This window comes from Porcisia hertigi, chromosome 12, assembly GCF_017918235.1.
Source record: "Porcisia hertigi strain C119 chromosome 12, whole genome shotgun sequence".
In the NCBI taxonomy this organism is placed as follows: Eukaryota; Euglenozoa; class Kinetoplastea; order Trypanosomatida; family Trypanosomatidae; genus Porcisia; species Porcisia hertigi.
In genome coordinates, this window is record NC_090571.1 from 274,960 (window position 1) to 301,061 (window position 26,102).

Here is a 26,102-nt window from a genome sequence, read left to right on the forward strand (position 1 = left end):
CCGCTGTTCATGTGTGGTTGTGGTATCATCTTCTCTCAATGAGCCTATGCGTCCGCGCATGGCTAACGAAGAGGATTTTTTTTTTCTGCAGGAAGACATCCAGGTATTATCCTGTATGTGTGCATATATATATATATATATATATATTGAGGGTGCAAGGGGAAGTGGGGGGGGGGGGGGGCTGTGTCCTCTACTTGTTCAAGGCCTTTCGGTGATCAGTTGTTCTGGATCAAGGAAGAAGAAATAGCCAGCCACTTGTCCTCCATGGGTCACTTTAGTAGGCTCTTCACGCCTTCCCTCCACATCCAACTCCTCTCTTTACTGCAACAGACTTTTCTACCTTTCTCTGGCACCTTCTCCTGTATACCTCTCTTTCTCTCTCACTCACACTGACCTACACTGCATGCCTTCAACTATGCCTGTACCACTGCCGGCAATGTAGTTTTCTCCACCGTGTTTAGGCAAACTTCACACACACACATTTTTTTTTGATTCACTTGGCCTTCGAGTTTCCTTTACTTACTTTCTCTCTCCCCTTCATCAGATCGTCCCTCTTTCACCCTTTCGAAATCACAATGCGCGTCACTCAACGTCGTGTTCCCCAGGCTGGTCCGCGCCAACCGGTGAATGACCTAGAACCCACTGGCTTCACCATCCAGCCCGCGCAGCTCCTCGTAAGCTGCGCCGGCTTTATCGTAACTATAATTCTCCTGCACTTCTTCATGAAGTTCACGACCAAGGCTTGAAGATTGCAGAGCCGTCTGGGTGTGACTCAGTCCGTCAAATAGGATCTGTTTTTCTTTTTGATATATATATATATATATTCATATATATATATATATATATTGGCCTCTTATCAGGTACGTAGTCTCATGTGCCGGCGTGGGACGTGTAGGTTTTGTGGGTGGCAGCTATTGATGTAATGCGAACCATGTCTTGCTGCTGGTTGGTCTTAAGAAATGGGGAAGAAGGAAAAAAAATACAAAACATTTTTTTTTTCTTCTTTCCCCTCTGGGCTTTTTCTTTTTTTTTTTTGCGTTTTTTTTTTTGCTTGAGACGCGGGGCGGGTTGTCAGGCATCGCTGGTGGCGTGCGGCGCTACTGGTGCGACATCGTATGGATGAGGATTAGCGGCAGCTGACTTGCTGGTCTCAGTGAAGACATGACAGAAATTGTGCGGGGGCTGGTGTGTAGGGTAGTTGGGGGGGGTATTAATCCTGGGGTGTGCTTCACTCTGTCCTTTCCGCTCATCTCCAGTAGATCCTGTGGAGCAGGATTCCCCTGCCGACCTCTTCTACCCTGTGCACTGTTTCTCTCTCTCTCTCTCCGCGCTGAGCGCGCAAAAAAAAAACTGTTTGTGCGCGTTTGTGGCGGATGTGCCGGGTCGCCTGTCGATTTTTTATTGATTTGTGGTTGTCTATTTTTTCTTGTGTTCTGGGGACGAAGAAATGGCGAGGAGGCGGAAGGAATACACACACACACACATGCACCTCTCTCTCTCTCTCTCTCTGTTCTTTATGAGCCAAGATCTTAAAAAAGGGGGGTAAACAACTGCCCCAAAAAACAAGAAAAAATTCTTTTTACTCTCTCCGAGCGAATTCCCAATCAGTGCTTTTACTCCCCTCTCGAGGACTCCTCCCTGCTGGGTGGGGTAGTGGTGGTGGTCCTGGAGCGGGGACATTAAGTGAAGTAGACAGCACGCCGCTCCTATTTTGTGCGCCTGGGATCCAGCGAGCAACCGTTGGAGCATGGCTGACAGGTCGCTCTCCGCATGTTCGCAGCGGTCCGAACCTCAGATGTTCCCCCCCCCCCACACCCGCTTGCACTTCTTCGTTCCTGCAACCTTTCTGGGTTCAATTGGACCGATACACATTCACCAAGGCTAGATATGGGGAGGCTTGAGTAGTTGGCCTATACACAGATATCCCTCGCATACCCGCAAGCGCACACATATACGCGTCCACTCCATACAAGGAAAAAAAGCGGATGCGTCTTTTTTTTCTTGCCCCCCAAAAAACGAAAACAAAGAACCCACCGTGTTTCTACTCACAGTTCGCAGGTTGTTGCTCCATTTTTTTTTTTTTTTGAGGGAGTGGGGGAAAAGAAAAAAAACTACATCCATCGTCATCATCTCCTACAGAGCGATTCTATGAACACCATACCCTGACAGACGCTCTCTGAAGGTTTCTCTCTTATCCCCCTCCCCCTCCCCGTAGGGCCTTCTTGCCGTCTTGTCCTTCGTTTTTACTGTTGACACGACTGCCACGGGCAGGGAGTGCTAATCGATGCCGCCGAAGCGAAAGGAAAGTGCGGGGGTGGCGGAAGCACAGCGAAGCGTGGCGACTGTGAAGCGGCGGCGCGAGGGGCAACGCAGCGAGTTCTCTTCGAGTGCATTGCATTCGGCATTCGAAGCACACGTCACAGCCGCTCAGAATGCTTTCCTGCGAGGAGACTCGCAAGCGGCAGAGCGGGAGGCGGTGCAAGCGCTCCGCATCCGGCCCACCGCTCACCTCTTCGCCCTGTTGGCAGTGATCGCTGAGTCGAAGGGCAAGTTCGACCAGGCCAGTGACTTCCGACTCCTTCAGGCTTTCTTGGCGCGCGACATCGTTCTATGGGAGGAGTTGCTGCACGATTTCATGACACAGCAGCTCTACTACAAGTCTGTGGTTTGCTTGCAGCGTATGTCAGCACTGGAAAAGAACCAGGAGCGGTACCGTGCGCTTCAACTGCAATTGGCAGACTTACTTATTGGCCTGGGCGAGATTCGACGAGCGTCGAACGTGTTGGTGCCCTTATGGAACAGTAGCCGGTGTCGAGATTTCGAGGTCTTTGCGCTTCTCTCATCTTTGTACTTCCAGCTCGGTAAGTGGGCGTCGCTACAGCGGCTGATCGAAAGCAGCGTCAAGCACGCCTTTCAAGTGCGACCGACGGCGATTGTGAGTAAAGCAACTGCCATGGAGGGTGAGGCCGCTGGACACGGTGCAGAGGCGACCGTTCAAGTGCCGTCTTCTCTTCCCGGCACGGGGCAGGAGCTGACCTCACCAAAGCCAGCCTCGTCTACGTCAGCACCGCGCGTTTCGAAGCGTGTTCGCTTTTTTGGCATGGACGCTGACCAAGACAGCGCGGCAGCACCCGCCACTGCGGGGATTGCTGCCCCTACAGCGCCAAGACCGCCGATTCTCTCCGAGGCCCCGCTCGATGAATTTAGTTTTAATGACGACGACGTCCTCCCTTCCTCACCAGCTGCATCTTCCATGGCCTCCGACCCACTTGGGAGTGGGACTGGCGGCGCGGGTGCACACCAAGACGGCGTGATTCACCAACTGTATGGGGAGCGGATAGAGCTCTACACCCTGCACGATCGGAAGAACTTTCTCACGCTTATCAACGTCCATGCCGAGCTACTGAACGAACAGGGCAGCTTTTCTGACACGGTGCAGCTCCTTCGCATGGCGGCTGGATGCCTGGATGTCGACTTGATGGAGCTTCCGCCAGATCTCCTCGTTCGGCTAGGTGTGGCCTACGCATTCCTCGGTGGCGTCTACGAACAGCCATGCCGCGACGTATTCCAGTACTTGGTGGATAACTGCTCGATGGAGGACTACGGCGATGTCTTGCTCGATGCAGCCCTTTCTCTACAGAAGGTGGGCATGCATGCGGAGGCGACACAGGTGTATGTGACACTGGCCCGCTACCACCAGTTTGTCTACGACCGTGTGTCCAAGCAGGTGAGTGTAGCAGAGGCGGAGCTGGCGTTGATGCAGGACACAGCTCCTCTGGATCAGGTGCAGGCGGCCACAGATGGCTTGAAGGCCCTCAGAGAGGAAGAGGCAAACCTCAAAACAGTTCTAGCCGCGGCCGTCCAAGGTAAGGCTCAAAGCGCGTATGCAAGGGAACTATACGAGGAGGCGAAGGGGTGCGCCGAGCAGGTCCTACAGCTGGAGCCCACACATCTGCAAGCCCGACTCCTGCTTGGTCGTTACTACTTCTATCAGTGCAAGAACACAGCCGCCGCTGTCGACGTCTTGACACCGTCGACGCACGAGCCAGCCCTTCAGCGCATTCAGCTCGGCGTGTTTCTCGTTCACGTGTTTCAGTCTGCAAAGCGCTACGTCGAAGCAATTGCGCTCGGTGTTTCGATTTTTGAGTTGCTTCTGTCCGGCGAGGAGGACGGGGACACCCAATCCGTCGCACCTGGCACGTCGTCGCGTCGTAGCGGAGCCTCTCTTTACCTCCCAACGATGACGCGTGCAAGCTCAGCTATTATCCCTGCATCAAGTCTGGCTGGGATCGTGGGCAGCGGCGCTTCAGCTGGCGGCAGCAACACTTTGGCACGCACCTCCTTTTCGCTGGCTGCGTCTATCCGGGCTTCCACTTCAGTCGCACGGCAGCAGTTAGCTCGCCGTGGTCTGGAGTCTCTAACGACGACTGTCTACGGCGCCTCTGCGGCGGCGTCGCTCGCTGCAGGTTGGGATCGACGGGAGGAGGAGGAGCACCTCAAGGACACCTCGACAATATTCCGGTTCAACCGCCGGCGCCGCCGCCTGGCCGCGGAGAAGACGACAGCGGATGGTGACTTCTTGGGCACGAACAAGCCGGAAGGGCTTGGCGGAGGCGATGGCGGGGAGGGCGGCGATGTTGTTTTGCAGGGCGAGAAGGACGCACCTCGGTTCAAGACGGCCGAGGAGCGACGCACTGCGGTGATCAACATGGATCCGTGTGCTTTCTGGTCGGCTGATAAGGCCGAGGGCGATGGAGCTGTTGACGACCAGCCGGCGTCCATCAAGGTCGAGACAGAGGCAGACAAGTGCAGTGCAACGAAATGCACCGTGGAGGAAGTGATCGACGAGGCTGAGGAGAAGCTGGGAAGCGCTGACGCTCTTCGTTCCCCAGCGAAGCGCAACCGGGACGGTGGGAGAGCCACCGACACGACCCCTTCTGTAACCGAGGCGGTGAAGGCATCGTCGGGGATCGAGGGAAAAAGCACGAGGAAGAGGACGAAAAAGGAGAGCGGCGGTCCTGCCGTGGAACGCTCAAATAACACGATTATAGGGGAGCGAGATAGAGATCTGGAGGAGTTGGAGGGGTTCCTGGCAGCGACCGAGACGATAGCAAACACAGAAGCAAAGCCGGTCAAGTCGTTGGGAAACATGGGAGGAGCCGATACATCCCTCGTTGGGGGTGATGGACAACCCGACGAGGATGCAGAGGATGCACTCCCGGAGGTGTATGAGCTTCCCTCGTTAGAGGAGGTTAGTAAACAGTTTCAAGATCCCGCTATGGCGCAACTCTTTTTGGATGCCTCCAGTTTCACACCGGGGGGTGGGGTGCGGGGCGGGGAGGGCCGCGACAGTGTTTCGAATCCATGGGCTGACTTGGCGGAGACTAGCGACAAGGTCAATGCCGCTGCCGGGATTCCGGCTGGTACTGGGATGGAGGACAAGGTGACGCTCGGTGAAGCGGTGGCTGTCTTGGGGAAAGCGGGCCTCATCTCGCTCGCCGTCGCCATCGTGGAGTGCTACAGCGCCGTGGGCCAGTTCACCGAGGCGCGCGAATTTGCGTTTGTGGCACTCACACATTTCTCACAGAAGCGCCGACTGCGGCAGATGGGGAATGGACTCGAGCGGCCGCTTCGGCTGGCGGTGTTGCGAGCGGCACTTGCCGCGGGTGAGAGCGAGGATGCCTACCGGGTAGGGCTCCGGCTCCTGCAGCAGGACACTGCTGAGGACAAGCGCCATGAGGTTGTGGAGCTGATGCACAGTGTACTGAACCGCTGCTACGATCGAAGCTCTATCTTGTACCGCGCCGTTGCGGACGGCTACAACGATCCGGCACTTCTGGTTCTGCTGTCCAACCGATACCACCAAACACGCAGTTACACACGAGTGCTGAATTTATACTTGATGGCACAACGAGAGAGACCGTCAGATATTCTGCTAAACTTCATGGTGGGCCTTTCCTATCTTCTCTGCAGCCACCGAAAGCGAACTCGGTCTCGTGAGGCCTGCGTGTCGGCGGCCATCTACTACCTGACTCGGTATCAGCATCTGCGCTTGGCTCTCGAGCCGACTGCAGGCATCGGGGAGGTCCTGTACAACATCGCTCGCTCTCTGCAGTTTCTGAAGCTGTACTATTTGTGCGTTCCGTTGTATGAGCGAGTTGCGTTTGATTTGTGCGCCCCGGAGGAGTGCACCATCGCACTGCAGCGTGCCGCGCGCATGAACCTTTACTTTATATATCGCTGGGTCTCAGGAAATCGAACGCTGGCGTTGACTGCCCTACAGCCGCGCGATGGGTCCCATGACCAGGCGAGGGAACCACAGCGGCGTCCCAGCCCTTTCTCTTACAACACAGGACCATGAAAGTTCTTGATGTCCTGAGCACCAGTGCCCTCCTGAGGCTAACGGGGGGGGGGGGAAGTGCGCATACGATCTGTGAGAGGCGCACCGTGGCTTGCAGGTTGTGTTATGGGGATGAGAGAGAGAGACTATGGGGGTGGGGAGGGGGTTTAGCTGCCCCTCTTCCTCCCCTCCCCATTCTGCGGGCGTTGGTGCGTTGCAACACCACACACCTCACACAAAAGTAGGGCTTTTGCAGTGTGGTTCTCCTCTCTCCCTTCTATTGACTTCCGCTAACCCCCTCCCCCTCTCTCTCGATGTCTCCACAACCCTGCCGATAACAACAGCCACCCCCTGTTCGTGTATGCGCGTGTGGGCTATGTGGAGGGGGAGGGAGGGGGGAGATATCGAGAGGGCCCAGCGCACCCTCTCTGCGGGGAGGCCACACAGCCACGACATCCTCCTGCGAACGCTGAAACGCCGCCGGTGGTGATGGGGTCAAGCACCCCCCGATTTGTGAAAGTCGTAGGCATTCATCGCTTCCGATGTCGCGGTGGTCAGGTGTGAGGATGGTGTTGCGTCGGAGTAGCATGCGACAGTACACGCATCTGCGCCATCCCCATGCGACGGACAACGTGTCAGTGAGGCTCGAGCGGGATCGCACATGGCCCTCGATGCCTAGTGGGGGGGAGGGTGGGGAGACTGGGCCACCCCCCCCCTCCTCTTGAAAGGGATGCGCCGCGTATATCGACCTGCGGGGTAGAGGCGCCTGCGTCGGGTTTGGGGGCAGAGGCCGTGCTGGGGTGTTTGTGTCTGCTGTTGCTGCCACGCGTGTGTACGGCTGCTTCACAGCACGCGATGTGCGGGCAACAGGCCAGTGCAACGAGTGGCGTGGAACGCATGTGTTGTGTATGGCAACAAAAGAAATCACAAAAATTGAAAGTTTTTGAAATCAATCTCTCGCTCGGATTGTGAGTCGTGTCCGCTGGTGGCGGAGGAGGAGTAGAAAGCACGGGGCGGGTAGCGAGGGCTGCTATTTGTACACCTACGCTCACAGAGAAGCAAAGCGGAAATAAACCACAAAAGCAGAGCGTGGGGGGGGGGCGAGAGAGGCCATTGGCGAAAGAGGGTGCGGATGAGTCGCCTGCCGCCACTCGAACACCACTCATTCGTGTGTGTGTGTGTGCATGTTTCAACTACTACATCTGAAATCAATTTTTTTTGTTTTGCACTCTCTCCCTATTTTTTGTTTGTTTTCTCCGCTTTTCCCCCATTCTCCCCTATTTTAGTTATTTTTACGCTCCCGGCTCGACAGGGAAACGTAGAGAACCCCAGCAACGTCTATCACAAATCACACTTACACCCCTCTCCCCCCTCACTCTTCTTCTTCACACACACACACACGCACAGGGAGGCAGGGGAAGTCCAAGCGCAAAACAACAACAACAGATCAAGCCAACCAAGGGGGGGGTACCCGCGTACATACACTGGACAGTACATACCCCCTTTTCTTGTCACCATCAAAGGGGTGAAGTACACCGAGAGTAAAGGCTGTGTCACAAGCTTAGCCGCGAGGTCGCATTGTTGTTCCTCTTGTTCTCTTTTGATTGCGCAACACCTCGACCTCTTCTCCCCCCCTCCTTTCTCGTCTGTTTTTTCCCATTCTTTTCTCTCCCTTGAATTGACCCCCCCTCCTCCTACTGCGTGTGATTTGCCGAGACTTCCCTCCCTCGGTGTCTTTCTGTCCGTCGTTCTTCTTCTTCTTCCCCCCTTTCCATCCACATTTTTTGATTACCCGGTTTTCCCTGTGTTGTTTTCTGTTGTACCCCCCCCCCCCCTCCCTTTTTTTTCTCCACCTCTGGCAGCTAATTGCTCTCCCATTGTGTTTTTCTTTTTTTGCCTACTGTGTTTGTGGGTGTGTTTGCAACTCCCTCTCTCGCCCTGTTCCCATTTTTTGTTTGCTCTTTTTTTTTGGCTCGGGGGGCCCTCGTGCATGTAAAGTCTCCTGCTCCCTCCCTCCCCTCCCTCCCTCACACGATTTATCTCTTACGTTTACGCCCCCATCACTGTTGTACTCTCAACTTCAGTCGTGTCCACACTTCGCTGCTGTGCTTCACTGGCGCCGTTATTTTTGTTTCCCGCGTCCCTGGTGACCCACGAAGGTCAAACGCTGATACCGATACACAGACAAACTCACATCACATCACTCTGAAAAAGGTCTCAGTGAGTGGTATTTCTTATTTCCGATCCGTGGAGTCAGAAAAAAAAGGCAGGGGGAGTCTGTGTGTGTGTGTGTGTGTGTGTGCCAGGTAGCTTCTTTGAATGCGTGGGCCAGAAAAAAGCAAAGAAGGCGGGGTAACGTTCTAGAAGAAGCGTTTCTCGTGCCCTGTGTAGGTGTAACCCCTCCCTCCCTCCCCCCCCAAAAAATCAAAAAACGTAAACGAATAATCTCACAGGCTCTTTTATGAACAAAAAGAGGGGGAGTACACCATATAGGGATCCGTCACTTTCTGTTTTGCTATATATATATATATCCACTCCCTTCACATCCGCTTCTGCTTCGCTCTCTTTTTTTTTGTGTGTTTATATCACACACACACACACAATATTTGAATACTGGATCTCGTCAAGCACCCCCCTAGAGTACAACGCTTTCGTAAAACGAAAAGAAAAGCGAGCAGCCTTTTGGCTTTAATCACCAGATCAGAGAAAGAGAAGCAACTTTTTTCCCCCTCCCGCTATCCCTCTCCCCTCTGTTCTCATCGAGACTCGTGCTGACGTTGCCATTTTTTTTGTTCACCTCTCTCTTTCCACTTCTCTTGGCTTTTGGCTTTCTTTCCTGCCAGATCTTTTTATCATCATTACTGATAGTTTATTTATTATCACGGGAGAGGAACGCTGGGCTCGATTCCGCTGTGCTCTGACTGGCTGGCTGTGCGTCTTTCTCCTCGTCTTCTCCCTCCCCCTCTCGTCGTTTGCGTGCTTCTTTGCTCTTCTTTTTTTTCCTGTTAAGTTTGCAACTAGACAGTGTTGGTTGTTTTGATAAATACACCAAGAAAAAGACACACGCACATCTGCCCATATATATATATATATAAACAAGCATATATATGTATATATATTTGTACATGTGTGCGTATATATTTATGTAGATATGTGTGTTTATATGTACATATATATATATATGCATGTCGTTTATTCGTGTTGACTGGAATACCCCATTTTTGTTTCTGTTTGTTTGTATTTTATTTCTGCGGTGCTGTTCGACGGGAGGCGTAGCTTTTTTTTTCCTGTAGGCTGTGGTTTCGTGGTTTGTCTCTCTCTCTCTCTCTCTCTGTGTGTGTGTGTGTATAATTACACATAATCACCTTGAGGGTTGCTCGTGTTGTACGTAAATACTGGATGTGCAGTCGCTTCCCCCCGTTAAATCATCACCGCCTCCTTTGTTTCACCGAATTATTGTTGGTTTATTGCTCTATTTTTTTTTTGTGTATCAGAACTGCGGTGCCTGTATTATTGAGGCGCGCGCAACGATTGCCGCCCTGACCCCCCCTTGTCTCCCCCTCTTTCCCTCCTCCTTCCGCATTTACAACTATTTATTGATATATATATATATATAGGTCGTGTCACTGTTTTTTTTTTTTTCGGAGGTGTATCACGCTGCTGTACACACACTCGACGCACGCCCACGGACGCGCATAACCCCGTAGAAACCAGTGTAATCCCATCTTTTTTTTTTAGAATTTGCTCCACCACCACCACCACCACCCCCCCCCCCTCTTCTCTTCTTCACCTTTGCATCAGTAGATGAGCTCTCACGAGCGAAACCCCGTCGGTACCTCAGGGCCGGGCAGCCCTGCCGTCACAGGGGGGCACGAACCCACGCCTCTTGAGGTGCACCACCCGCAAGAGACGAGCAACTTCAGTGACACCTCAAATCGTGGTGTGCGATTTGACAATGAGCATCACGGCGTTCTTCCGACTGGGGCTGCTCAGATGGGCGTGACAAACGACTCTTTTGGGTATCCGCTAGGCAGCCACGCCGTTTTTGGCACCACCCGGCCGTTCGATGGCCAGCAGAGCTCCTTGGCGGTAGAGGAGTTTCTTTCAGGGGTGCCCCCTTCTAACACCACCACTACCCAAGAGCATCACTTGAATCCCAACAGCGGCATCGTCGCTGGGTCGATGCACCTTGGTGATAGGGCCAACCGCGTGTCTCCTCCCAGGGAGGGTGCTTCGTCTGCGGCCCCCCCGATCGTCGTGCCGGCCCCGCGGCACGTCGTTTTGTCTCCTACAGGAAACTTACCGCGCAAGTCGGCTGTGCTGACCGAAAATGCCTCTTCATCGACGGCCTCTGTCCCCATTGTGGCGTCGTTCACGTCGTTGGCAGCGTCGTCACGGCCTCCACTACTACCGCGGTCGCCGTCTGGCCGCTCCCCAATCTCAGCGTTTCCGTTGTTTTCGTCCGTAGCGGTATCTGGCGCCGCCTCATCGACAATGCCACCCAGCGCTGCCCAACCCGCTTCGCCGCTGTTTGGCAATGCAAGTCAACAAGGCTCTAGCCACACCAGTCACCTGCACGCGAGCGAGGCGACGCCTGGCGGTCTTAAAGCGGACTTGGGCGTAGTTCGTCCCTACGGCTCACCGCAACGAAGTCTTTCGAACCCTGGCACCCCCCCCACCTCGCGCCGTGCACACTATGGTGGCGGCATGCAATTTGCTGTGGATTCCATGCCGGTTCAAGGAGGCATTGGCAGTGGCCTCCCTCGGAGTCGCTCTGACGCTGAACTCTGTCGTCTCTTCAGCGAGCGTGAAGGTGCTAATCCGAGTCCCACTATTATGACTGCCACGGGCCAAGTGCTCAGGGGGGGATCACCGGGAGGCTTCGATCGCCCCGTGCCCTACGTCACCGCATCGACGCTCAGTTCTACTTCGCGCCCGCGTGGCGTGGTGCAGGCCTTGGAGCCGTCCGCCAACACCGGTGGGGCTCACAACGCGACCCGCTACGGGTCTTCCAGCGGCACCGGTTCTAGCAACAACGCTCCTGCTAAGCCGCGGTGGATGAGCGCGGTTGAGCGGATCAAGGATTCGCGCAGTTTACAGAGCCTGTCGTTATATGACCCTGTGCTCCCATACGACCAGAGCAAGCTTGGGCTGCAGACTCGCCGCGTCGCTGCGCAGGGAGCGCTGACGGCGAGCAAGCTGGAGGCTCTGGTGGCACAACAGGCTGGAGGTGTCCATGGTGGCACCGACCACGGGTATCCTCCACAGCTCTTGTGTGCGCGCAGTGTCAAAAGCGCCAGTACGCGCCACAGCAGTCACCCGGCGAGATATCCAGTGACTTCACACGCCATGCCGGTGCTTGTGGCACATGAGGAGGCGCTGGTTGCGTCGACCCGACACCACGGCAGTGCCGCCTCGGAGCAATCGGCAAACCGCCGCAGCGGCGCTGTGCGGTCTGTTGCCAGTGGTGGTCAAGGCCCGGCTGGCGGGCGCTCCACTATGACTGTGTCTCCAAACTCGCGCGTCATTACAGCTTTAGAGACTGTGACCGGCGGCGGCTTTGGCAATACCAACACGAGTACCCCAGGCGGCGCGTCTTCACGCCACCGCGGATCAGGTGGCGGCGTTCTGAATTCGCTAGGCACCGTTGTTCCTAAGCTTAGTCCGGTGGGGTACAAGCACGCCAATGTCTTCCCAGGCAAGCCGTACCCGGCCGCTACTTGCAGCCTCTTTGCGACGGATTCAGCGGAGTTTGGTGTGGTCGGAACCTCCACCGGGAATAGTGGTGGTGCGGCAGGAACACCCCAGAATACAGACGGTCAGAAAGGTGTAGCACCAGGAGCGGGAGGGGGAGGCGGTGGTGATGGCGGTGGCCGTGGGGGTGGTGGCAGTGGCGGCGGTATGAGCGGTTCCCCGAAAAGCCAAGGGGAACCTCACCGATCGGCAAAAGTGTCTCGCAGCGAGGTGGAGAGGAATCACACGTACAAGTCCAAAGATATCAAGAAGCAGATGGACACCGAAGGTGATGAGGACGAGCGAGACGAGCGCCACTTCCGCACTCGTAACATCGACGCCCTGCACGCCATTCCATGGGATCAGCGGCGGCAGCTACCCATGAACGGCTTTGGTACGCGGTTTTTTGCCTTGCTGAGCACGCCACGTTTCTGGGAGAAACTGGACTGGACAGTGCGCGGCTCCTTTCTCACGGTGCTTCCTACGATGGTGCTCTCGCTGGAGCCCTCGACGTCGCATAAGTTTCCGATGCCCTCCACGTTGGCCTTCAATGCGTTTTGGATCACCATGCCTACATTTGGCGCTGGTCTTCGGGAGCTAGCGATTGCCTTGAAGGGCTTTTCTTTTGGACTGTTGTTTCTGTGCATCATCGTGGGCACGCAACCGGGCCCTGCGTGGCTGACCCTCCTCCTGCTATTCTTCTTCACCCTCGTCTCCTCATTCGTGGCGGAGGAGACGAAGAAGACGGCTGCCTACGTGCTGGCGTCGACGATCATGCAGTACATCACGAATCCCACGGAGACGAACTATCACTATGTTGGCCAGTACTACATTGGACTCCTCATTGCTCTGGCCTTTGGCATGGTCAGCTTTCTAGTGCCTTTCATCCGCTGGTCGAGCGACATCGCACGACACTATATCAAGGCGATGGGAAACGCGCTGAGTATCGATTTGCAGGGAACACTGTCGAGTTTTTGGGTACGGACCCCGCTGGAGCGCGAGCTGAACGTTGTGCATCTGCGCCAACTCAGGGCCACGGCGGAGAGGTGCGTCAGCAAGATCGAGCAAGCGTTGGACGAGGCCTCGTACGAGCCGCACTCTGGGGCTTACATGACGTGTATGGTCAACCGCTTCAATTTCTGCAAGTCCATTCACAACATCCTCGGCTCCTTGAGCCACGTCATCGAGCTCGTCGCGGAGAACCCGTCATTGATTGACACTCCAATGTGCACGGCCTTTGGCGAACAGATTGGCGACCACCTCGCTATCATCACATCGGCGATGGACAGCATGGTGCTGAAGATTGTCGACTTCGAGCGCATTGTCACGCCGCAGGAAACTCAGTTTTTCCGTGAGGCGCGCGAGCGTTTCCAGGAAGCGCTGTCGCGCGTTCGCGAGGATGTCATATTAACGAATGAAAATTATGAGACTGACGAGTCGGACGTCCTCCTCGGTTTCTTCATGTTCAGCTTAGACGAGATGTGCGAGGTGATCAGCCAGTTCGAGGACACGGCGCACGCGCCCAGCTCGCTTTGGAATGCGATGATGTTCCCGCTGCGGGATCTGAAGAGCGTCATTGCGGCCTTCAGGTACTTGATCCTCACAATTGGGACTCGCCGCACGATTCCGCGTCGGATGAAGGAGTCGATCAAGCTTTCTTTGTGTATTGTGCTGCCTTCCATCTTCCAGGTCTACACATTGGACAACAACGCGGTGAGCCCCATGGCTGGCGCTGCGGTGATCGCGCTCATTTACAATCGGACCGGTTCGGAGAGTTTTCACTACGCCTCTGGGCGTTTACTCGGTACGGTGCTTGGCTCGATGGGGGCGCTGCTCTCTGTGCAGTTTGCGAATGGGCGCCTGTGGGTGTTGTACATTTTTATTGCCCTACTATCCTTCATTGGGGGGTACGTGCAGGCCGCACCCGGCTTTTACGCACTCGGCAACGCGATCGTCAGCAGCACGATTTCTATCTGTACGCAGTACCACAACCAAAACGCTGCCATGGTGCGCATTCAGCAGAACTGCTTTGCCATTTTGATGTACTTCGCGATCGCATGCTTTCTGTGGCCGATGCGTGCGCGCACCAAGGTCTCCATGAGCCTGAACGTCACTCTGCGGTGCATGCGAGAGGCCACGACGCTCCTGCTACGCAATCTCGATATGCCGCCCGACGCAAGCGAAGTCACCGCCGACGTCTCGGCGTTGTTGCTGGAGATGAACAAGAAGGTGCGGGCACAATCGCGCTTCATCCCTGGGGCAGTGGAGGAGCCGACGATGGACTCTGCCGGGTACCCGGAGGATTCGTGGAAGAGCATTGTTGAGGCGGAGAAGAAGATTTGCTCGGCGCTATCCATGATGTGTTTTGCCTACAACACCTTCATGTCCAGCCGCGCAGACTCCACCACGGAGTTGTCGGTGCACTGGGTGCTTCTGCATCGCATCGCTCCCCATGCGCAGGACTTGTCCGACCTCATCTACGCCTCCATCGACTTGTATCTCCTGTCACTCTCCAAGATGACGATTGTGCCAACGTCGCACATGGCACGGCTGAGAGCAGGCATGGTCGACGCGCATAAGGCCATTCTGAACACGTACATCTCCACCGTCTCCCGTAAGGTGGCTGGTGAAGACGACACGGCCGATAGGGGAGTGGATGATGAGCTGTACTCTGGCAGCTCCTATGTGAACGACCACGGATACCTCGATCACAGTGACTACGGCTACGGAGGAGGAGGGCACGGCGGTGTTGGTGGTGGTGGTGGTGGTGGCAGCAATAGCACTCCGTATCTCCCGCCGACAACAGGGGCACGTTCCTATACGGAGAACGCTGGCGACCTGAGTCCCAGCCGGCCACAGGGTAGCAGCGGAGCCGCTGGGGGCGCTGATGACAATGCCTCTGGAGGGGGGTGTCACAACAGTGGGCCAAATGGGAGGAGGGCCGAGGGGGCCAAAAGTGAGGAAGTCGCTGACGCCACCGCATCCCCGCAACTGCGACCACAGCGACGCCGAGGCGGCCGCCTCGGCCACGCGCACCACGACGGGAATCACAGTTCCCGGAGTTCTTCGCACTCGTCCTCTTCTGGGAATGACGGGCCTGACGACAACGGAAACGCACGCCGGTACAAGAAGTCAGTGAAGGGTGGCGACAGCAAGAAGAAGATGGGGTACCTCGGCTATGACTTGACGTCGGAGGAGGCGGCCACGCTGCGTGCCGTTGTAGCGAACCGCGTGGGCAGCACAGCCGCTGGCGGCAAAAAATCCATGGTAGTGGACAACAACACTTTCAGTGGTCGGTTCTCGGCCGCCGCTGCGGCCACCGCGGCGGTGGCCGCGAGGTCTTCTGCAGCCTTCGGGGTGTCTCCGCCCCAGGCCAACAACGACACCCGCCTCATGGCTATCGTAGGGGGTGATGAAGGGCTGGCGGCGACTCTGCGCAAGAAACACAAGGTGGTCGTGAGGCGCGGGAAGGAAGCGGAGAACGGCGGCGACGCGGAGGAGTCGGGGTCGGAGGAATTGCCGGACGGGGATAGGGCCAAGGGTGACCGGCACCACTTGGACAACACTAACGAGGCCGCCTTCCCCAATGCGTCTTTTTTGAATAGCTCCTTCATAAAAAACGCCTCATTCCTTAGTGGTCTTTTCTCGAAGAAGGCAAAGGAGCAGCGCGACCTTGACGCGATGGAGATGTCGAAGTCCTGTGCCAGACGGTCGCACGGGCTGGGTGAGTTACCGAGCGCCACGGCTCGCTTGCAGAAGGACGCCAAGACCAAGGGGCAGCGTCAGCGTCGTGCTGACAAACAGCTTGGGGATGACGACGACGAGAACGTCAGCCAGCATCGAACCTCGATTACATCGCCGACTCGCCACCCTGCGGGTGGTAGCGTGGAGAGCGAATTCAGTGACATCGAAGACGACTCGAAGTCACGTAATCCGACACACTCCTCCACCAGGGTACGTGGCGTGGGCAGGGGGGGGGCAGTAGAGGGGCCCAATAACCCCAAGATGGACGGGTGTCCACCGATGGCGCAATCGATGCCAGCAGCACTCTCTGGCAGAAAAAGCTTAGCGAGGAACTTACTCGGTGAGGGTGGTGGTAATGCGCTTGAGGGTGCCGCAGGTGAATCGGAGAACACGCCATCCATGGCCCAGTCGGTGCCACAATTCTCTTTGCGCAACTCCGTGATGGAGCCATCCGAGGTGTCTGGGAAAAAGGACATGGTGGAGGAGAAACTGCAACGGTCGGGCATCCCGACAGCCAGCGCAGCTTCCGGGGCCAAAATCTTTGATGTCCTCAACGGTGACGGTTCGACCACGCTCGCGCCATCTGTGGACATCGACATAGCAAGCACCACCTTGGCGCACCCCGCCCCAGAGTCTTCTGAAGTAGTGCAGCCCACCAGCCAGGGTGTCACGGGTGATGACGAGCACCCGCAGTTGCGCTCACGAAGCGGCGCCGGGGAGAGGCAGCCGCACGACAGTAGCGATGTCATCCTGACCAAAGACGGAGGGACACCAGGCAATACCGAGACTGGTGTGAGGGACGCAAGCGGTGCTGTGGGGGTGGAGAACGAGGTGCTTGTTGATGACGCCGCCACAGTTCGCCGCGTGATCACTCCCGTATTCAGCAACCTTTCCAGCGGGATGTGCCACCGATCTCTCCACCAGAGTGATGCCAGAGAGCGGGCATCCTCGTTCAAAAAGTTGAGCGACGGTGACGCCACGAGCAGGACCCCATCATCGGATGATGATGATGAAGGAGAGATACTCAAGCACCTCTCTTTCTTCGATGCCGATAAGGGAGGCTTTGTGCTCACCAACCACGACATTCACTCTCTGGAGGCATTTCTGTTCGGCACACAGGCGATCATCGTGCATATGAATGAGCTCCAAAAGGCATTATTGGAGATGCATCACGCCACCGATCTGGCAAAGCGGCTGTAGTGTGGGCGTTTGGGGGCGGTCGTCACCGAAGAAAGGGCGTACCCCGTCCCTCGTGTTTGCCCTTCCCTCCCCTTCCCTTCCCTCCCCTTCCCTTCCCTTCCCTCTCCTCTCTCCTCCTGAAAATACACTCGCCCATGATATTCTCAGCAAAAGGTTGTAGCGGCGCGAGAGAAAACGATACGCGCACCATCCTTTCCTCTAAGTTGATTTTCAAGTGTGTATGTGTGTGTATGTGCGCACATGTATACGTATGTGTACACACACACATATATATATATATATATATATTGATATATTCTGTGCGTGTGGTGTCTGGTGCCGCATGAAAAATGTTTCATTTTCTGTGATTTATCTCTGCCTGCGTTTTGGTTGGTTGGTTGGTTGGTCGTTACCACCTTTTTTTTTCTTCACCAGATCGTTGGAATGTAAGACTGCGTTGTATGCCTACATTATACATATATTGTCCGTTTTGATGTTCGTATAAGTGTTTGGTGAGCGTTTGGCTCGTATTTTTTATGAAGATAGCTCTTCCGCCCCCCCCCCTCCCTCCTCTTACTCCATCCGATCTTCCGTGTGTATACAGTGATGCGCCCACTCCGTACCGGTGACAAGGTGATGGGGAGGGGCGAAGAGGCCCATATGCAGAGATTATGTCTTGAGGAACAGCGGAGGGGAGACTGTGCAGGTGTGTGTGGGGGGGGTGTAGGGGAAGAGTGGAGACGATTTTTGGTGCGTCAGACTTATTCGTTCACTCACCTTGACAAAAAAAAATGCGCCTTGTTTTTATCCCCCCCCTCTGTGTATGTGTGTGTGCGTGGATATATGTGTATATATATGTGTGTATATGTATGTGTGTGTGCGTGGATATATGTGTATATATATGTGTGTATATGTATGTGTGTCTGTGTGTGTGTGTGTCTGTCTATGACTCCGTCATTCCCTACTTGCATATTTTTGTGGTCGCACGGTTTCCCTGAAGTGATATACATATCGATGATCACGGACGCCTTTCCACTTCTTCTTTATCCACACACACACACACAAAAAAAAAAGGTGGCGGTTGTGGGGGAGGAGAAAAAGCACTCACCCCACAATCACGCGCACTCCGAATGCTTTTTTTTTTTGCGTGGACAATGTGTAACCCCTCAGTTTTCTTCGAAGTACGGCCAAACAAGTCGGTGGGCTATGTGTCTCTTTCCTATTGTCTCTTCTTCCTCACCACATCTCTTTCCCTATCCTCTTGCTCTCACTTTATATCCACATTTATATCCCTCCCCCCTCCTCCCCCTCCACACACGCACACACACACACACACCCACAGACACACAGACACCGTCCATTCTCTGTTACGCTTCTTCTTTTCTCCCATGTTTTTCCGGCTTCCCTCGCAGACGATTACATCACAAATCTTTTCGGTGTCTTTTTCTCTTTTTCTCATAATATGTGTGTCGATCGTCTCTCAGTTTCGTGCTGAGCGTTTTTTTTCTCCACGCTCTCTCTCTTCCCTCTTCAGCCTTCAAACTCCCTCATCCATCACTGTTACCTCCCCTACCTTTCCCTCCTCCCATCACGAGTTGCACGGTTGATGCTCTTGTGTCTGGGGCAAAGGCCTTTGTTTCTCTATTCCACCTTTGGTTCTCTTTCGCCTCCCCCTTCTGGTGTCCGTGTTTTTCTTTCTCCCCCTCGCTCGTGTTTTTTTTTTGTGTATGTGACTGTGTGTATCCTGCCTGTCGTAACTCATCTTTTCGCCCCCTCCCCCCCTTTTTCCCGTTTTTAGATACAAAGAAGAACAGCAGCGACGACACACATCTACAGACATACATGAAAAAAGGACGATACATCCACGAGTCATATATTGGTGTTATTGGGAAGTAAGCATTGCCCCCTCCGCCTTCCCCTCCGCACCAAATTGGCGGTTCTCTCACAAATATACACATTGGGGCGACATAGCAAAAATAAATAATTACATTCCTGTACTTGTGTATACACACACGCACACACATTCACTGACCCACCGACACCCTAGCGTGCTTTAGACGTTTTTCTAGTCATCTGCATGAACCAATACACCGCAGATATTGACATGACCAGCCCCCTTCCCCCTCTACACACACCCACCCACCCACACACACACAGAGGTAAAGTTATACATCGACACGGGTAGTACTTGCAAGCATTGCAACTCCCCGCTGTTTTACTACGTACGTTGTGCACAAGTACGCTCATCTCTTTCTGCTTTCTGCTTTTTTTGTTTTTTTTTTGTATTCCCCCTTCATTGTTTCTTTTTTTATTTTTGTGTTTACTATCAACGTTGTTCGGGATTCGCCCTATGTTGGTGCTTCTCCCCTGCGATTATTGTGTCTCCTCTCCAAGTAGTCGCTACAGCGCCCACATCTTTGTGCCCACTTTCTGGATAAAAGGGATTCCTACACACATCCCCTATACACATGTAACTTTTTTGTATACTTTGAGATTGATGTTCTTGCTCCTGTCAACACCTGCGAGGCACCGGTTATAAAAAAGTACGAGGCCTGCTAACCTGGAAGGGGGGCACGAAACCTACTCGTCGGGACTTCCTCGAATCGTGTCCATGATGTCGCAGAATGCAAATATCGCCCCCTGCGCTCTCAGGGACACCCCTGTGCTCTCCACTGAGAGCGCTGGGAGCAAAGCAACTAGAATCAGCAGGTGCGACGTGCGGCGCCATGTCCGCGCACGCGCCAACAGACCTGCTGCCTCGGGCAGCTCCGGTGCATCGCTACAATCACCCGAGATGAGGTCACCGTCGGTGTTATCTGCCACCAATGTTCAGCACAGCACGGGTAACACCTTCGCCGCAGTCGTCGGTTCACCGCGCTCAGAAAATGAGAGGCCCTTGCATGCGCGCCAAGAACACCACCCACCGGAGTCGGTCGCACCTGGGCCACCTAAGCAGGGCCTGCCGAGCGGTGCGGCTGCCTCCCCCTCCTCTGTGGCTTCTGCGGCCGCTGCGGCTAGCGAGAGTGATCTGTGCATGTTTCTTGGACAGGCCTCGCCGTCATCCAGGGCGTGCCGAGGCACCGGTGAAAGCAGCAGCGGCAGCGACGACGACGACGAGAGGGGCACCCAACAGGGCGGCAAGGGCGCGTCCGGCTGCGGGGCAGACGGGGGAAAGGGCTGGCGTAGCAGTGACGGCGGCGAGGGAGAAGGGCTGCTGCCCACCCCAGAGACCCCTGAGTCGATGGTGCGACCAAGTGGCTCGAAGACGAGCGGGTGGGCTTCCTTCGCTAGCTTGCGCATGCGCAACATGGACGCACTGCGCGCCTACTCGTGGGACCGACGCATCTTCTTGCCACATGGTGACGGCATTACTGGTGCGATTCTGGAGCTGCTCGCCTCGCCCCGGATCTGGGAGAAAGTGGACTGGGCGATTCGCGGGTCAGCCATCTCGATCTTGCCAACGCTGATAGTCTGTCTGGAGCCGGCCACAGCCCATATCTTTCCAATGCCCACCTCTGTGGTGTTTCTTGCGTACTGTACGACGCAGCCGACGTTGGGAGCCGGGCTGCGCGAGACCTTCACGGTGCTGAAGGCATTTATTGTTTCGCTTGCGTTCTTGTCCGTTGTCGTCTGGATCCAGCCAGGCCCGAAGTGGCTGACCATCCTAATCCTCTTCTTCTCCCTCTCCATCGGTGCCTTTGCGGCACAGCAGATGAGGGTGATGATTGCGTACTGCTTTGCAAGTTTGATTATGCAGTACATTGCACACCCGGAGTCGACTGGGTACAAGTACATTGGCGACTACTACCTCACTCTGTTCATTGGGCAGGGATTTGCCGTGGGTGCGCTCATGTTCCCGTTCATTCGGTGGTCCAGCGAGAACGCGCGGCGGTATTTGGCTGTGATGGGCGACGCCATCAGTCTCTCGGTGCACGCGGGGTGCTGCAGCTTCTGGGTAGAGGGCAGCTTGTTGGAGCGTCAGCTTCACGTTGCACGCCTGCGGCAGCTGCGCCAGACTATCGAGGCCAGCATGGAAAAGGCGAGGATGGGGCTGTCGGAGATGGGCTACGAGCCGCACACTGGCGTGTACACTACGCGGCTGAAGACGCGAATGACGTTTCTGAAGAACGTGTTCAACGTTGTGCAGTCGATGACGCTCGTGGTGGAGCAGATCGCCGCAAACCCGCTACTGATCGAGACGCCGATGTGCCGAGCGTTTGGCGAGCGAATCCGTGGCGAGATGAGTGTCGCTGCTGCTGCGATGGACGCGATGCTGCTTCGCATTGTCGACCTCGATCACCTCGTGTCTGCAGCTGACATGGAGGCGTTTCGCGCTGCGAAGGCGCGCTACGAGGATGCCGTGTCGAGCGCGCGTGACGAGGTGATCCTGAGCAATGAGAACTACCGCGCGGACAGCAGCGACATCCTACTTGGTTTTTTTCTCTTCAGTGTGGAGGAGATGATGGAGCTCATCAGCGGCTTCCAAGACGCTGCGCACAGCCCCAGTAATCTGTGGTACTTCCTCACGTTTCTGAAGCGTGATTTGCAGAGTCTGTGGTCTGCGTTTGTGGAGCTGTACAGCGCCATCACGCTGCGCCATTCTATAACTCGTCGATTAAAGGAGGGCATCAAGCTGAGCCTTTCCATTGTACTGGCAGCGTGCTTCCAGACGTATGGGTTGGAGAGCTCTGTCATGAATCCCGTCATCGGCGTGGAGACCATCGCGTTGCTCTACCGCTCTACTAGAGGTGAAAGCTTCCAGTATGGACAGAGTCGTCTGCTAGGAACGGTACTCGGCTGTCTCACGGGACTTGTCGGAGTGCAGCTCGCCAACGGAAGGCGTCCTGTGCTGTACGTGTGCACACTCGTGCTGACGTTCATTGGCTCTTACGTGCGAACCTCGCCCGACTGCGGAGCGATTGGGAAAGGGATGTCGACCGGTGTAATTTCTGTGGTTCTGGAGTACCAGAATAAAGACCGCGCCATTGCACGCATTGAACAGAACTGCTTTGCAATAATTATATATTTTTTTGTCACCTCTCTAGTGTGGCCGGTGCGGTGTCAGACGAAGGTGAGGACAGGGTTCGACGGGTGCATGCGCATGGGCCGTGAGGTCACGGATCGGCTTCTGCGCAATCTCGATCTCCCGCACAGCGTCACCGCTGTGAGCTCAGACGTGATGGAGCTGCTGAGAGAGATGCAGCAGAAGGTGAACCAGCAGCTGCAGAACTTGACTGGGGCACGTCTGGAGCCGACGATGGACTCTGCTGAGTTCCCAGACATGGCGTGGCGCATGCTCTTGTCCGCGCAGCGCAAGCTAGTTGTGACACTGCTGATGATGCGCCACGCATACGCCACGTTCATGTCGAGCACTTTCTCGGAGAGGGCGGCTGACTCATCAAATGAGAAGGGCAACGCGAGTGGCGGTGCCGTAGCTTCTGCACCCAACATTTCTGTACACTGGGTTGTGCTGCACCGGATCTCGCCGTACACGCGACAGCTGAGCCTGCTTCTCTACGAGGCGATGGAGGTGTACCTGCTGCTGATGTCGAAGGTGACGTTCGTGCCGACGTCGGAGCTGACGCGTCTGCGGCTTGGGATGATGCAGTGCTACGACCGCATCGTTGCCGTGTACATCGAGACGATCCAGCATGAGTTGTGTGAGAGCGATGGGGACGAGGGTGGAGGCAAGGTGGGGAGCGGCGAAGACATGAGCGACCCCCTAGGGAGGCGGGCAGGATTGGCGGGGCAGGCGACTGCGACCGCGGGTCCACGTTTGTCCGTCTTCACTCCGTCTGGTTTGATGGTGGACGCCGGGGTGCAGGAGCACAAAAGCACGGCCGACAGTGCTGCGGATGCGAAGAGTCACCCCGACCCCCCTCTTCGTCGCAAGAGCGCAACGCTCTCGAGGTCGTTCCACTCGCAGCGAAGGCAGAGTGTCAACGGCGGTTGCCGCATCGCGTACACGTTGACCTCGGAGGAGCGCCAGCGTTTGCGCGACTACGTGTTGAGCCAGCAGGCGGACAGCGTCCTGAATGCATCTTTTCTCCCCAGTGCCGCAGACATGGTGGCGCGCCGAGATGTCGACGGGGCATCTGGAGCCGCGGGCAATGCCGTCGGGGGCGCGAGCTTTGTCAACAACAGTATCTTCAGCCTCAACGGCAACTCTTTCTGCCGCAACACAAGCATGTGGGATAGTGCCCTGCTGAACAGCTCCAGGATCGTGGTGCATCTTCCTGTTCATGAGGAGCCGAAGAGGAGGCAGGGCGGCGGCACGGCGTCGGTTGGTTTCTCGACGCATCACTCGACGCTGCACTCGTCTCACCCGTCTGGCATCCGCGGCCTGCATTCCTCTATCGTGGGCGCGGACGACGTTGCCGTTGACGATGCGGTGAGCGCTGAGGCCGCTGCGGTAGCGTCGCCGGTCAATGCGGTATGCGCGAACCCGTCGCTGGGGAGCGAGGCGTATTCCAGGGCCGGAGTGTGTGCGCCGCCTTCTCTTGGCCACAGTAGCGCTTCTGTCGCATCATTGGGCTGTGATGGCCCGCGGGGGCGGCGGCACGAGCGCACCCAGTCGTCCGTCTCGGAGTCTCTCCGCGGCGTTCCGCTGGCCGCTGTTGCCGGCACTGCGGCTGCCGCGGCCCCGAATGCGAAAGAGGTGGCGGCGCCCCTGCATTCGGCGTTGCCGCACTACACCGTTGTTCCCACGAGTTTTGCAGCGGCGGCCACGCCGCCGAGTACGGATGGTGCTGCAGCCAACACACAGAACGCGAGCAGCGGCTCGCCGTCGCGCTGCAGCCATGCTTGTGTGGGCATAGCAGACGAGGCGGTGCCGAACCATAGCATACTTCTGAGGAACAGCGGCATGTTTCCGTTGGCGCCGACCGGCGACGTTGGGATCGCTGGCGGTGACGTGTTTTCGCTTGGCCGAAGGGCGCGTGCGAGTCCCTGGCCGCCTCTGGGGTTGATGGGATCCTCGTTCCTCACCCACCAGCGGCGCGGTGGGGGCGCCACGACGGAGGCCTGGGCTGACGGAGTGTGCGATGTTTCCCTGTCGCCGCCGCCGGGCACCGAAACCACGCCGCCGCACGGCCAGAGAGCGCTCGGCGATGGCGGCAGGGGATTGAAGGGCTCACAGGAGCTCCCGCTCAGCGCCGTTGCTGAGGATTACGCGTGCGCCGAGGAGCGGCGTGGCGCTGTATTGTCTGGTGCGACCGGTAGCGAGGGTGATCGACAGGGTGCGGGCAAGGCCATGGGTGCGCCCCTGAGCCACCGGAGCAACGACCTTTGTGGCACAAAAGACACGCTCGCTTCCTGCACAGCCCTCCCCTTATCGCCTGCCGCATCCCCCATTCCGAGCGCTGCGGCCGCTGCGGGCGATGCGACGGCTGGGAAGCGGACTGCTGGTAGCGGAGTGAACCCGCCCCCAACCAGCGTGGTCGCCAATGGGAGCTTCAACCGACTCGGGCCTGCGATTCCAGTGGCGTTGTGTGCGTACGTGGAGGGGCTGGCGGTCCATCAGCAGCAGCAGGCGCCGCCACCACCAGCCCTGCTTGGCAACGCATCCTTCATTGCCCTCTCGAGCAATCTACCGGTGATGAGCCGTAGCTTCTTTGGCGGGGCTGCAGCTGATGCCGAGGGCAGTGGGCGCGCAGGGATGACACCCCCCTTACCTTCCGTCGTCGTGCCATCGGCGTCATTTAGAGGCGGTGCACCTTCCGCTTCAGCGTCTGTGCTCATCGGTGCGGCGCCCCCGCGCGGGACTGGTGGCACCTGGACTCTCGAGGACACCGGCATGCGCGGTACCGGTGTGAACAACAGCAGCAGCAACATGGGCAACGCTGTCGAATTACTCCGCAGCTTTGCTGGCACACAAATCCCCAACACCACCCTGCTGCGTCTGCTGCAGCCAGATGATGATGTGGGCGGTGAGGACAACAAGAGCGAGTATGTTCTAGCGAATAGCGACATCCACAGCCTGGAGGCATTTCTCTTCGGCCTCCGCGCGTTGATCACACAGATGGAGGAGATTGAGCGCTACTTGCTGGAGGTGGTGCACGGGATGGAGATGGCCAAGAAGCTGTGAGTGTGTGTGTGTGTGTGTGTGCAGGGGAGGAGCAGAGACCATTGTAATGTCATGCAGCCTCTGCGCATACCTGAGCTTCGGTGGATGCTTTATGAGACACTATTCACCATCCGAAGGCTGTATGGACATTTTTTTTTTTGGGTGAGAGAAGTACTCGGGGTCGGGAAAAAAAGGGGCTTGAGTGTTTGTGTGGGCGGGCTTGTGTGGCTCCGTATGTGTGCGCTGCAAATAGGCTTGCATGTGGCTGTCGTGGCGGCGCGATGCTCTCGAAGGGCTTCGCCGGCGTCAGGGTCTCCTCCTTTTTTATTTGTTGTGAGTGTGTGTGAATTGCTGAGGGGGGAGGGGGCGAGGTGTTTTCATTACCTGCTATTCGTGCTCCTGCATGGCCGCGTGTGTGTATTATACAAAAGCGTGCGCATCTCCTATACGCTGTGAAGTACTCGATGCTCAGAGGAGGGGAGGGTTACTGCAGCGGTGCTCGGCAGACGCACTTGAACACGAGCGCCACACACCCACTGAGACAATCAACTGATTCATATTTGATGCGGAATAGGAGTAGAGAGAGGTGCAGGCAGCTTGCTTACGATCCCATTCTTCCAGATAACATCACGAAGGCAAGAAGAAAGTGTGTTTTATCTAAAAGCACTGCACGTGCTGTAATGCGCGCCTGCGTGTGTATGTGTGTGTGTGTGTGTGTGTCAAGGGTGGGCTGACTGGACGGTGGTTGGGGGACACAGGTCGTGTGTGTTTTGTTTTTTTCCCCGCTACAACTACTCTACCCACCCCTCCATTTGTCGGGTCCGCTTACGTATCAACTGTTCCTCAACCATACCCACTCTTTGCTCTATCCCCCTATTTGTTCACGTAGCAACGTGCACCCATATTCCTCTACACACACACACACACACGCAACCTCGCTTCATCTTCTCTCCGTGGCGACATCGTCTTCATTCCTGCTCTCCTCTTTCTTGTATGTCCCGCCTCTCCATTTTAATTCGCAAAGGGGAAGAAGACAAAGGA

At 56.1% G+C, this 26,102-nt stretch overlaps 3 protein-coding genes across 3 annotated transcripts; all 3 read left to right on the top strand.

Moving 5' to 3' along the window:
* Positions 1-2,284: 2,284 nt before the first annotated feature.
* On the top strand, positions 2,285-6,361 carry JKF63_07499 (uncharacterized protein; the record flags this gene model as incomplete). The annotated part of the gene is made up of 1 exon (XM_067903436.1): positions 2,285-6,361. One exon carries the CDS (start codon positions 2,285-2,287, stop codon positions 6,359-6,361), a length of 4,077 nt encoding a protein of 1,358 aa, XP_067758861.1.
* Positions 6,362-10,144: 3,783 nt separating this feature from the next.
* JKF63_07500 (uncharacterized protein) lies at positions 10,145-17,017 on the top strand (the record flags this gene model as incomplete). Its single annotated transcript, XM_067903437.1, has 1 exon — positions 10,145-17,017. The coding sequence occupies one exon, from the start codon at positions 10,145-10,147 to the stop codon at positions 17,015-17,017; it is 6,873 nt and encodes a 2,290-aa protein (XP_067758862.1).
* Positions 17,018-20,030: 3,013 nt separating this feature from the next.
* Positions 20,031-25,082, top strand: JKF63_07501 (uncharacterized protein; the record flags this gene model as incomplete). Its single annotated transcript, XM_067903438.1, has 1 exon — positions 20,031-25,082. One exon carries the CDS (start codon positions 20,031-20,033, stop codon positions 25,080-25,082), a length of 5,052 nt encoding a protein of 1,683 aa, XP_067758863.1.
* Between the last annotated feature and the right edge of the window lie 1,020 nt (positions 25,083-26,102).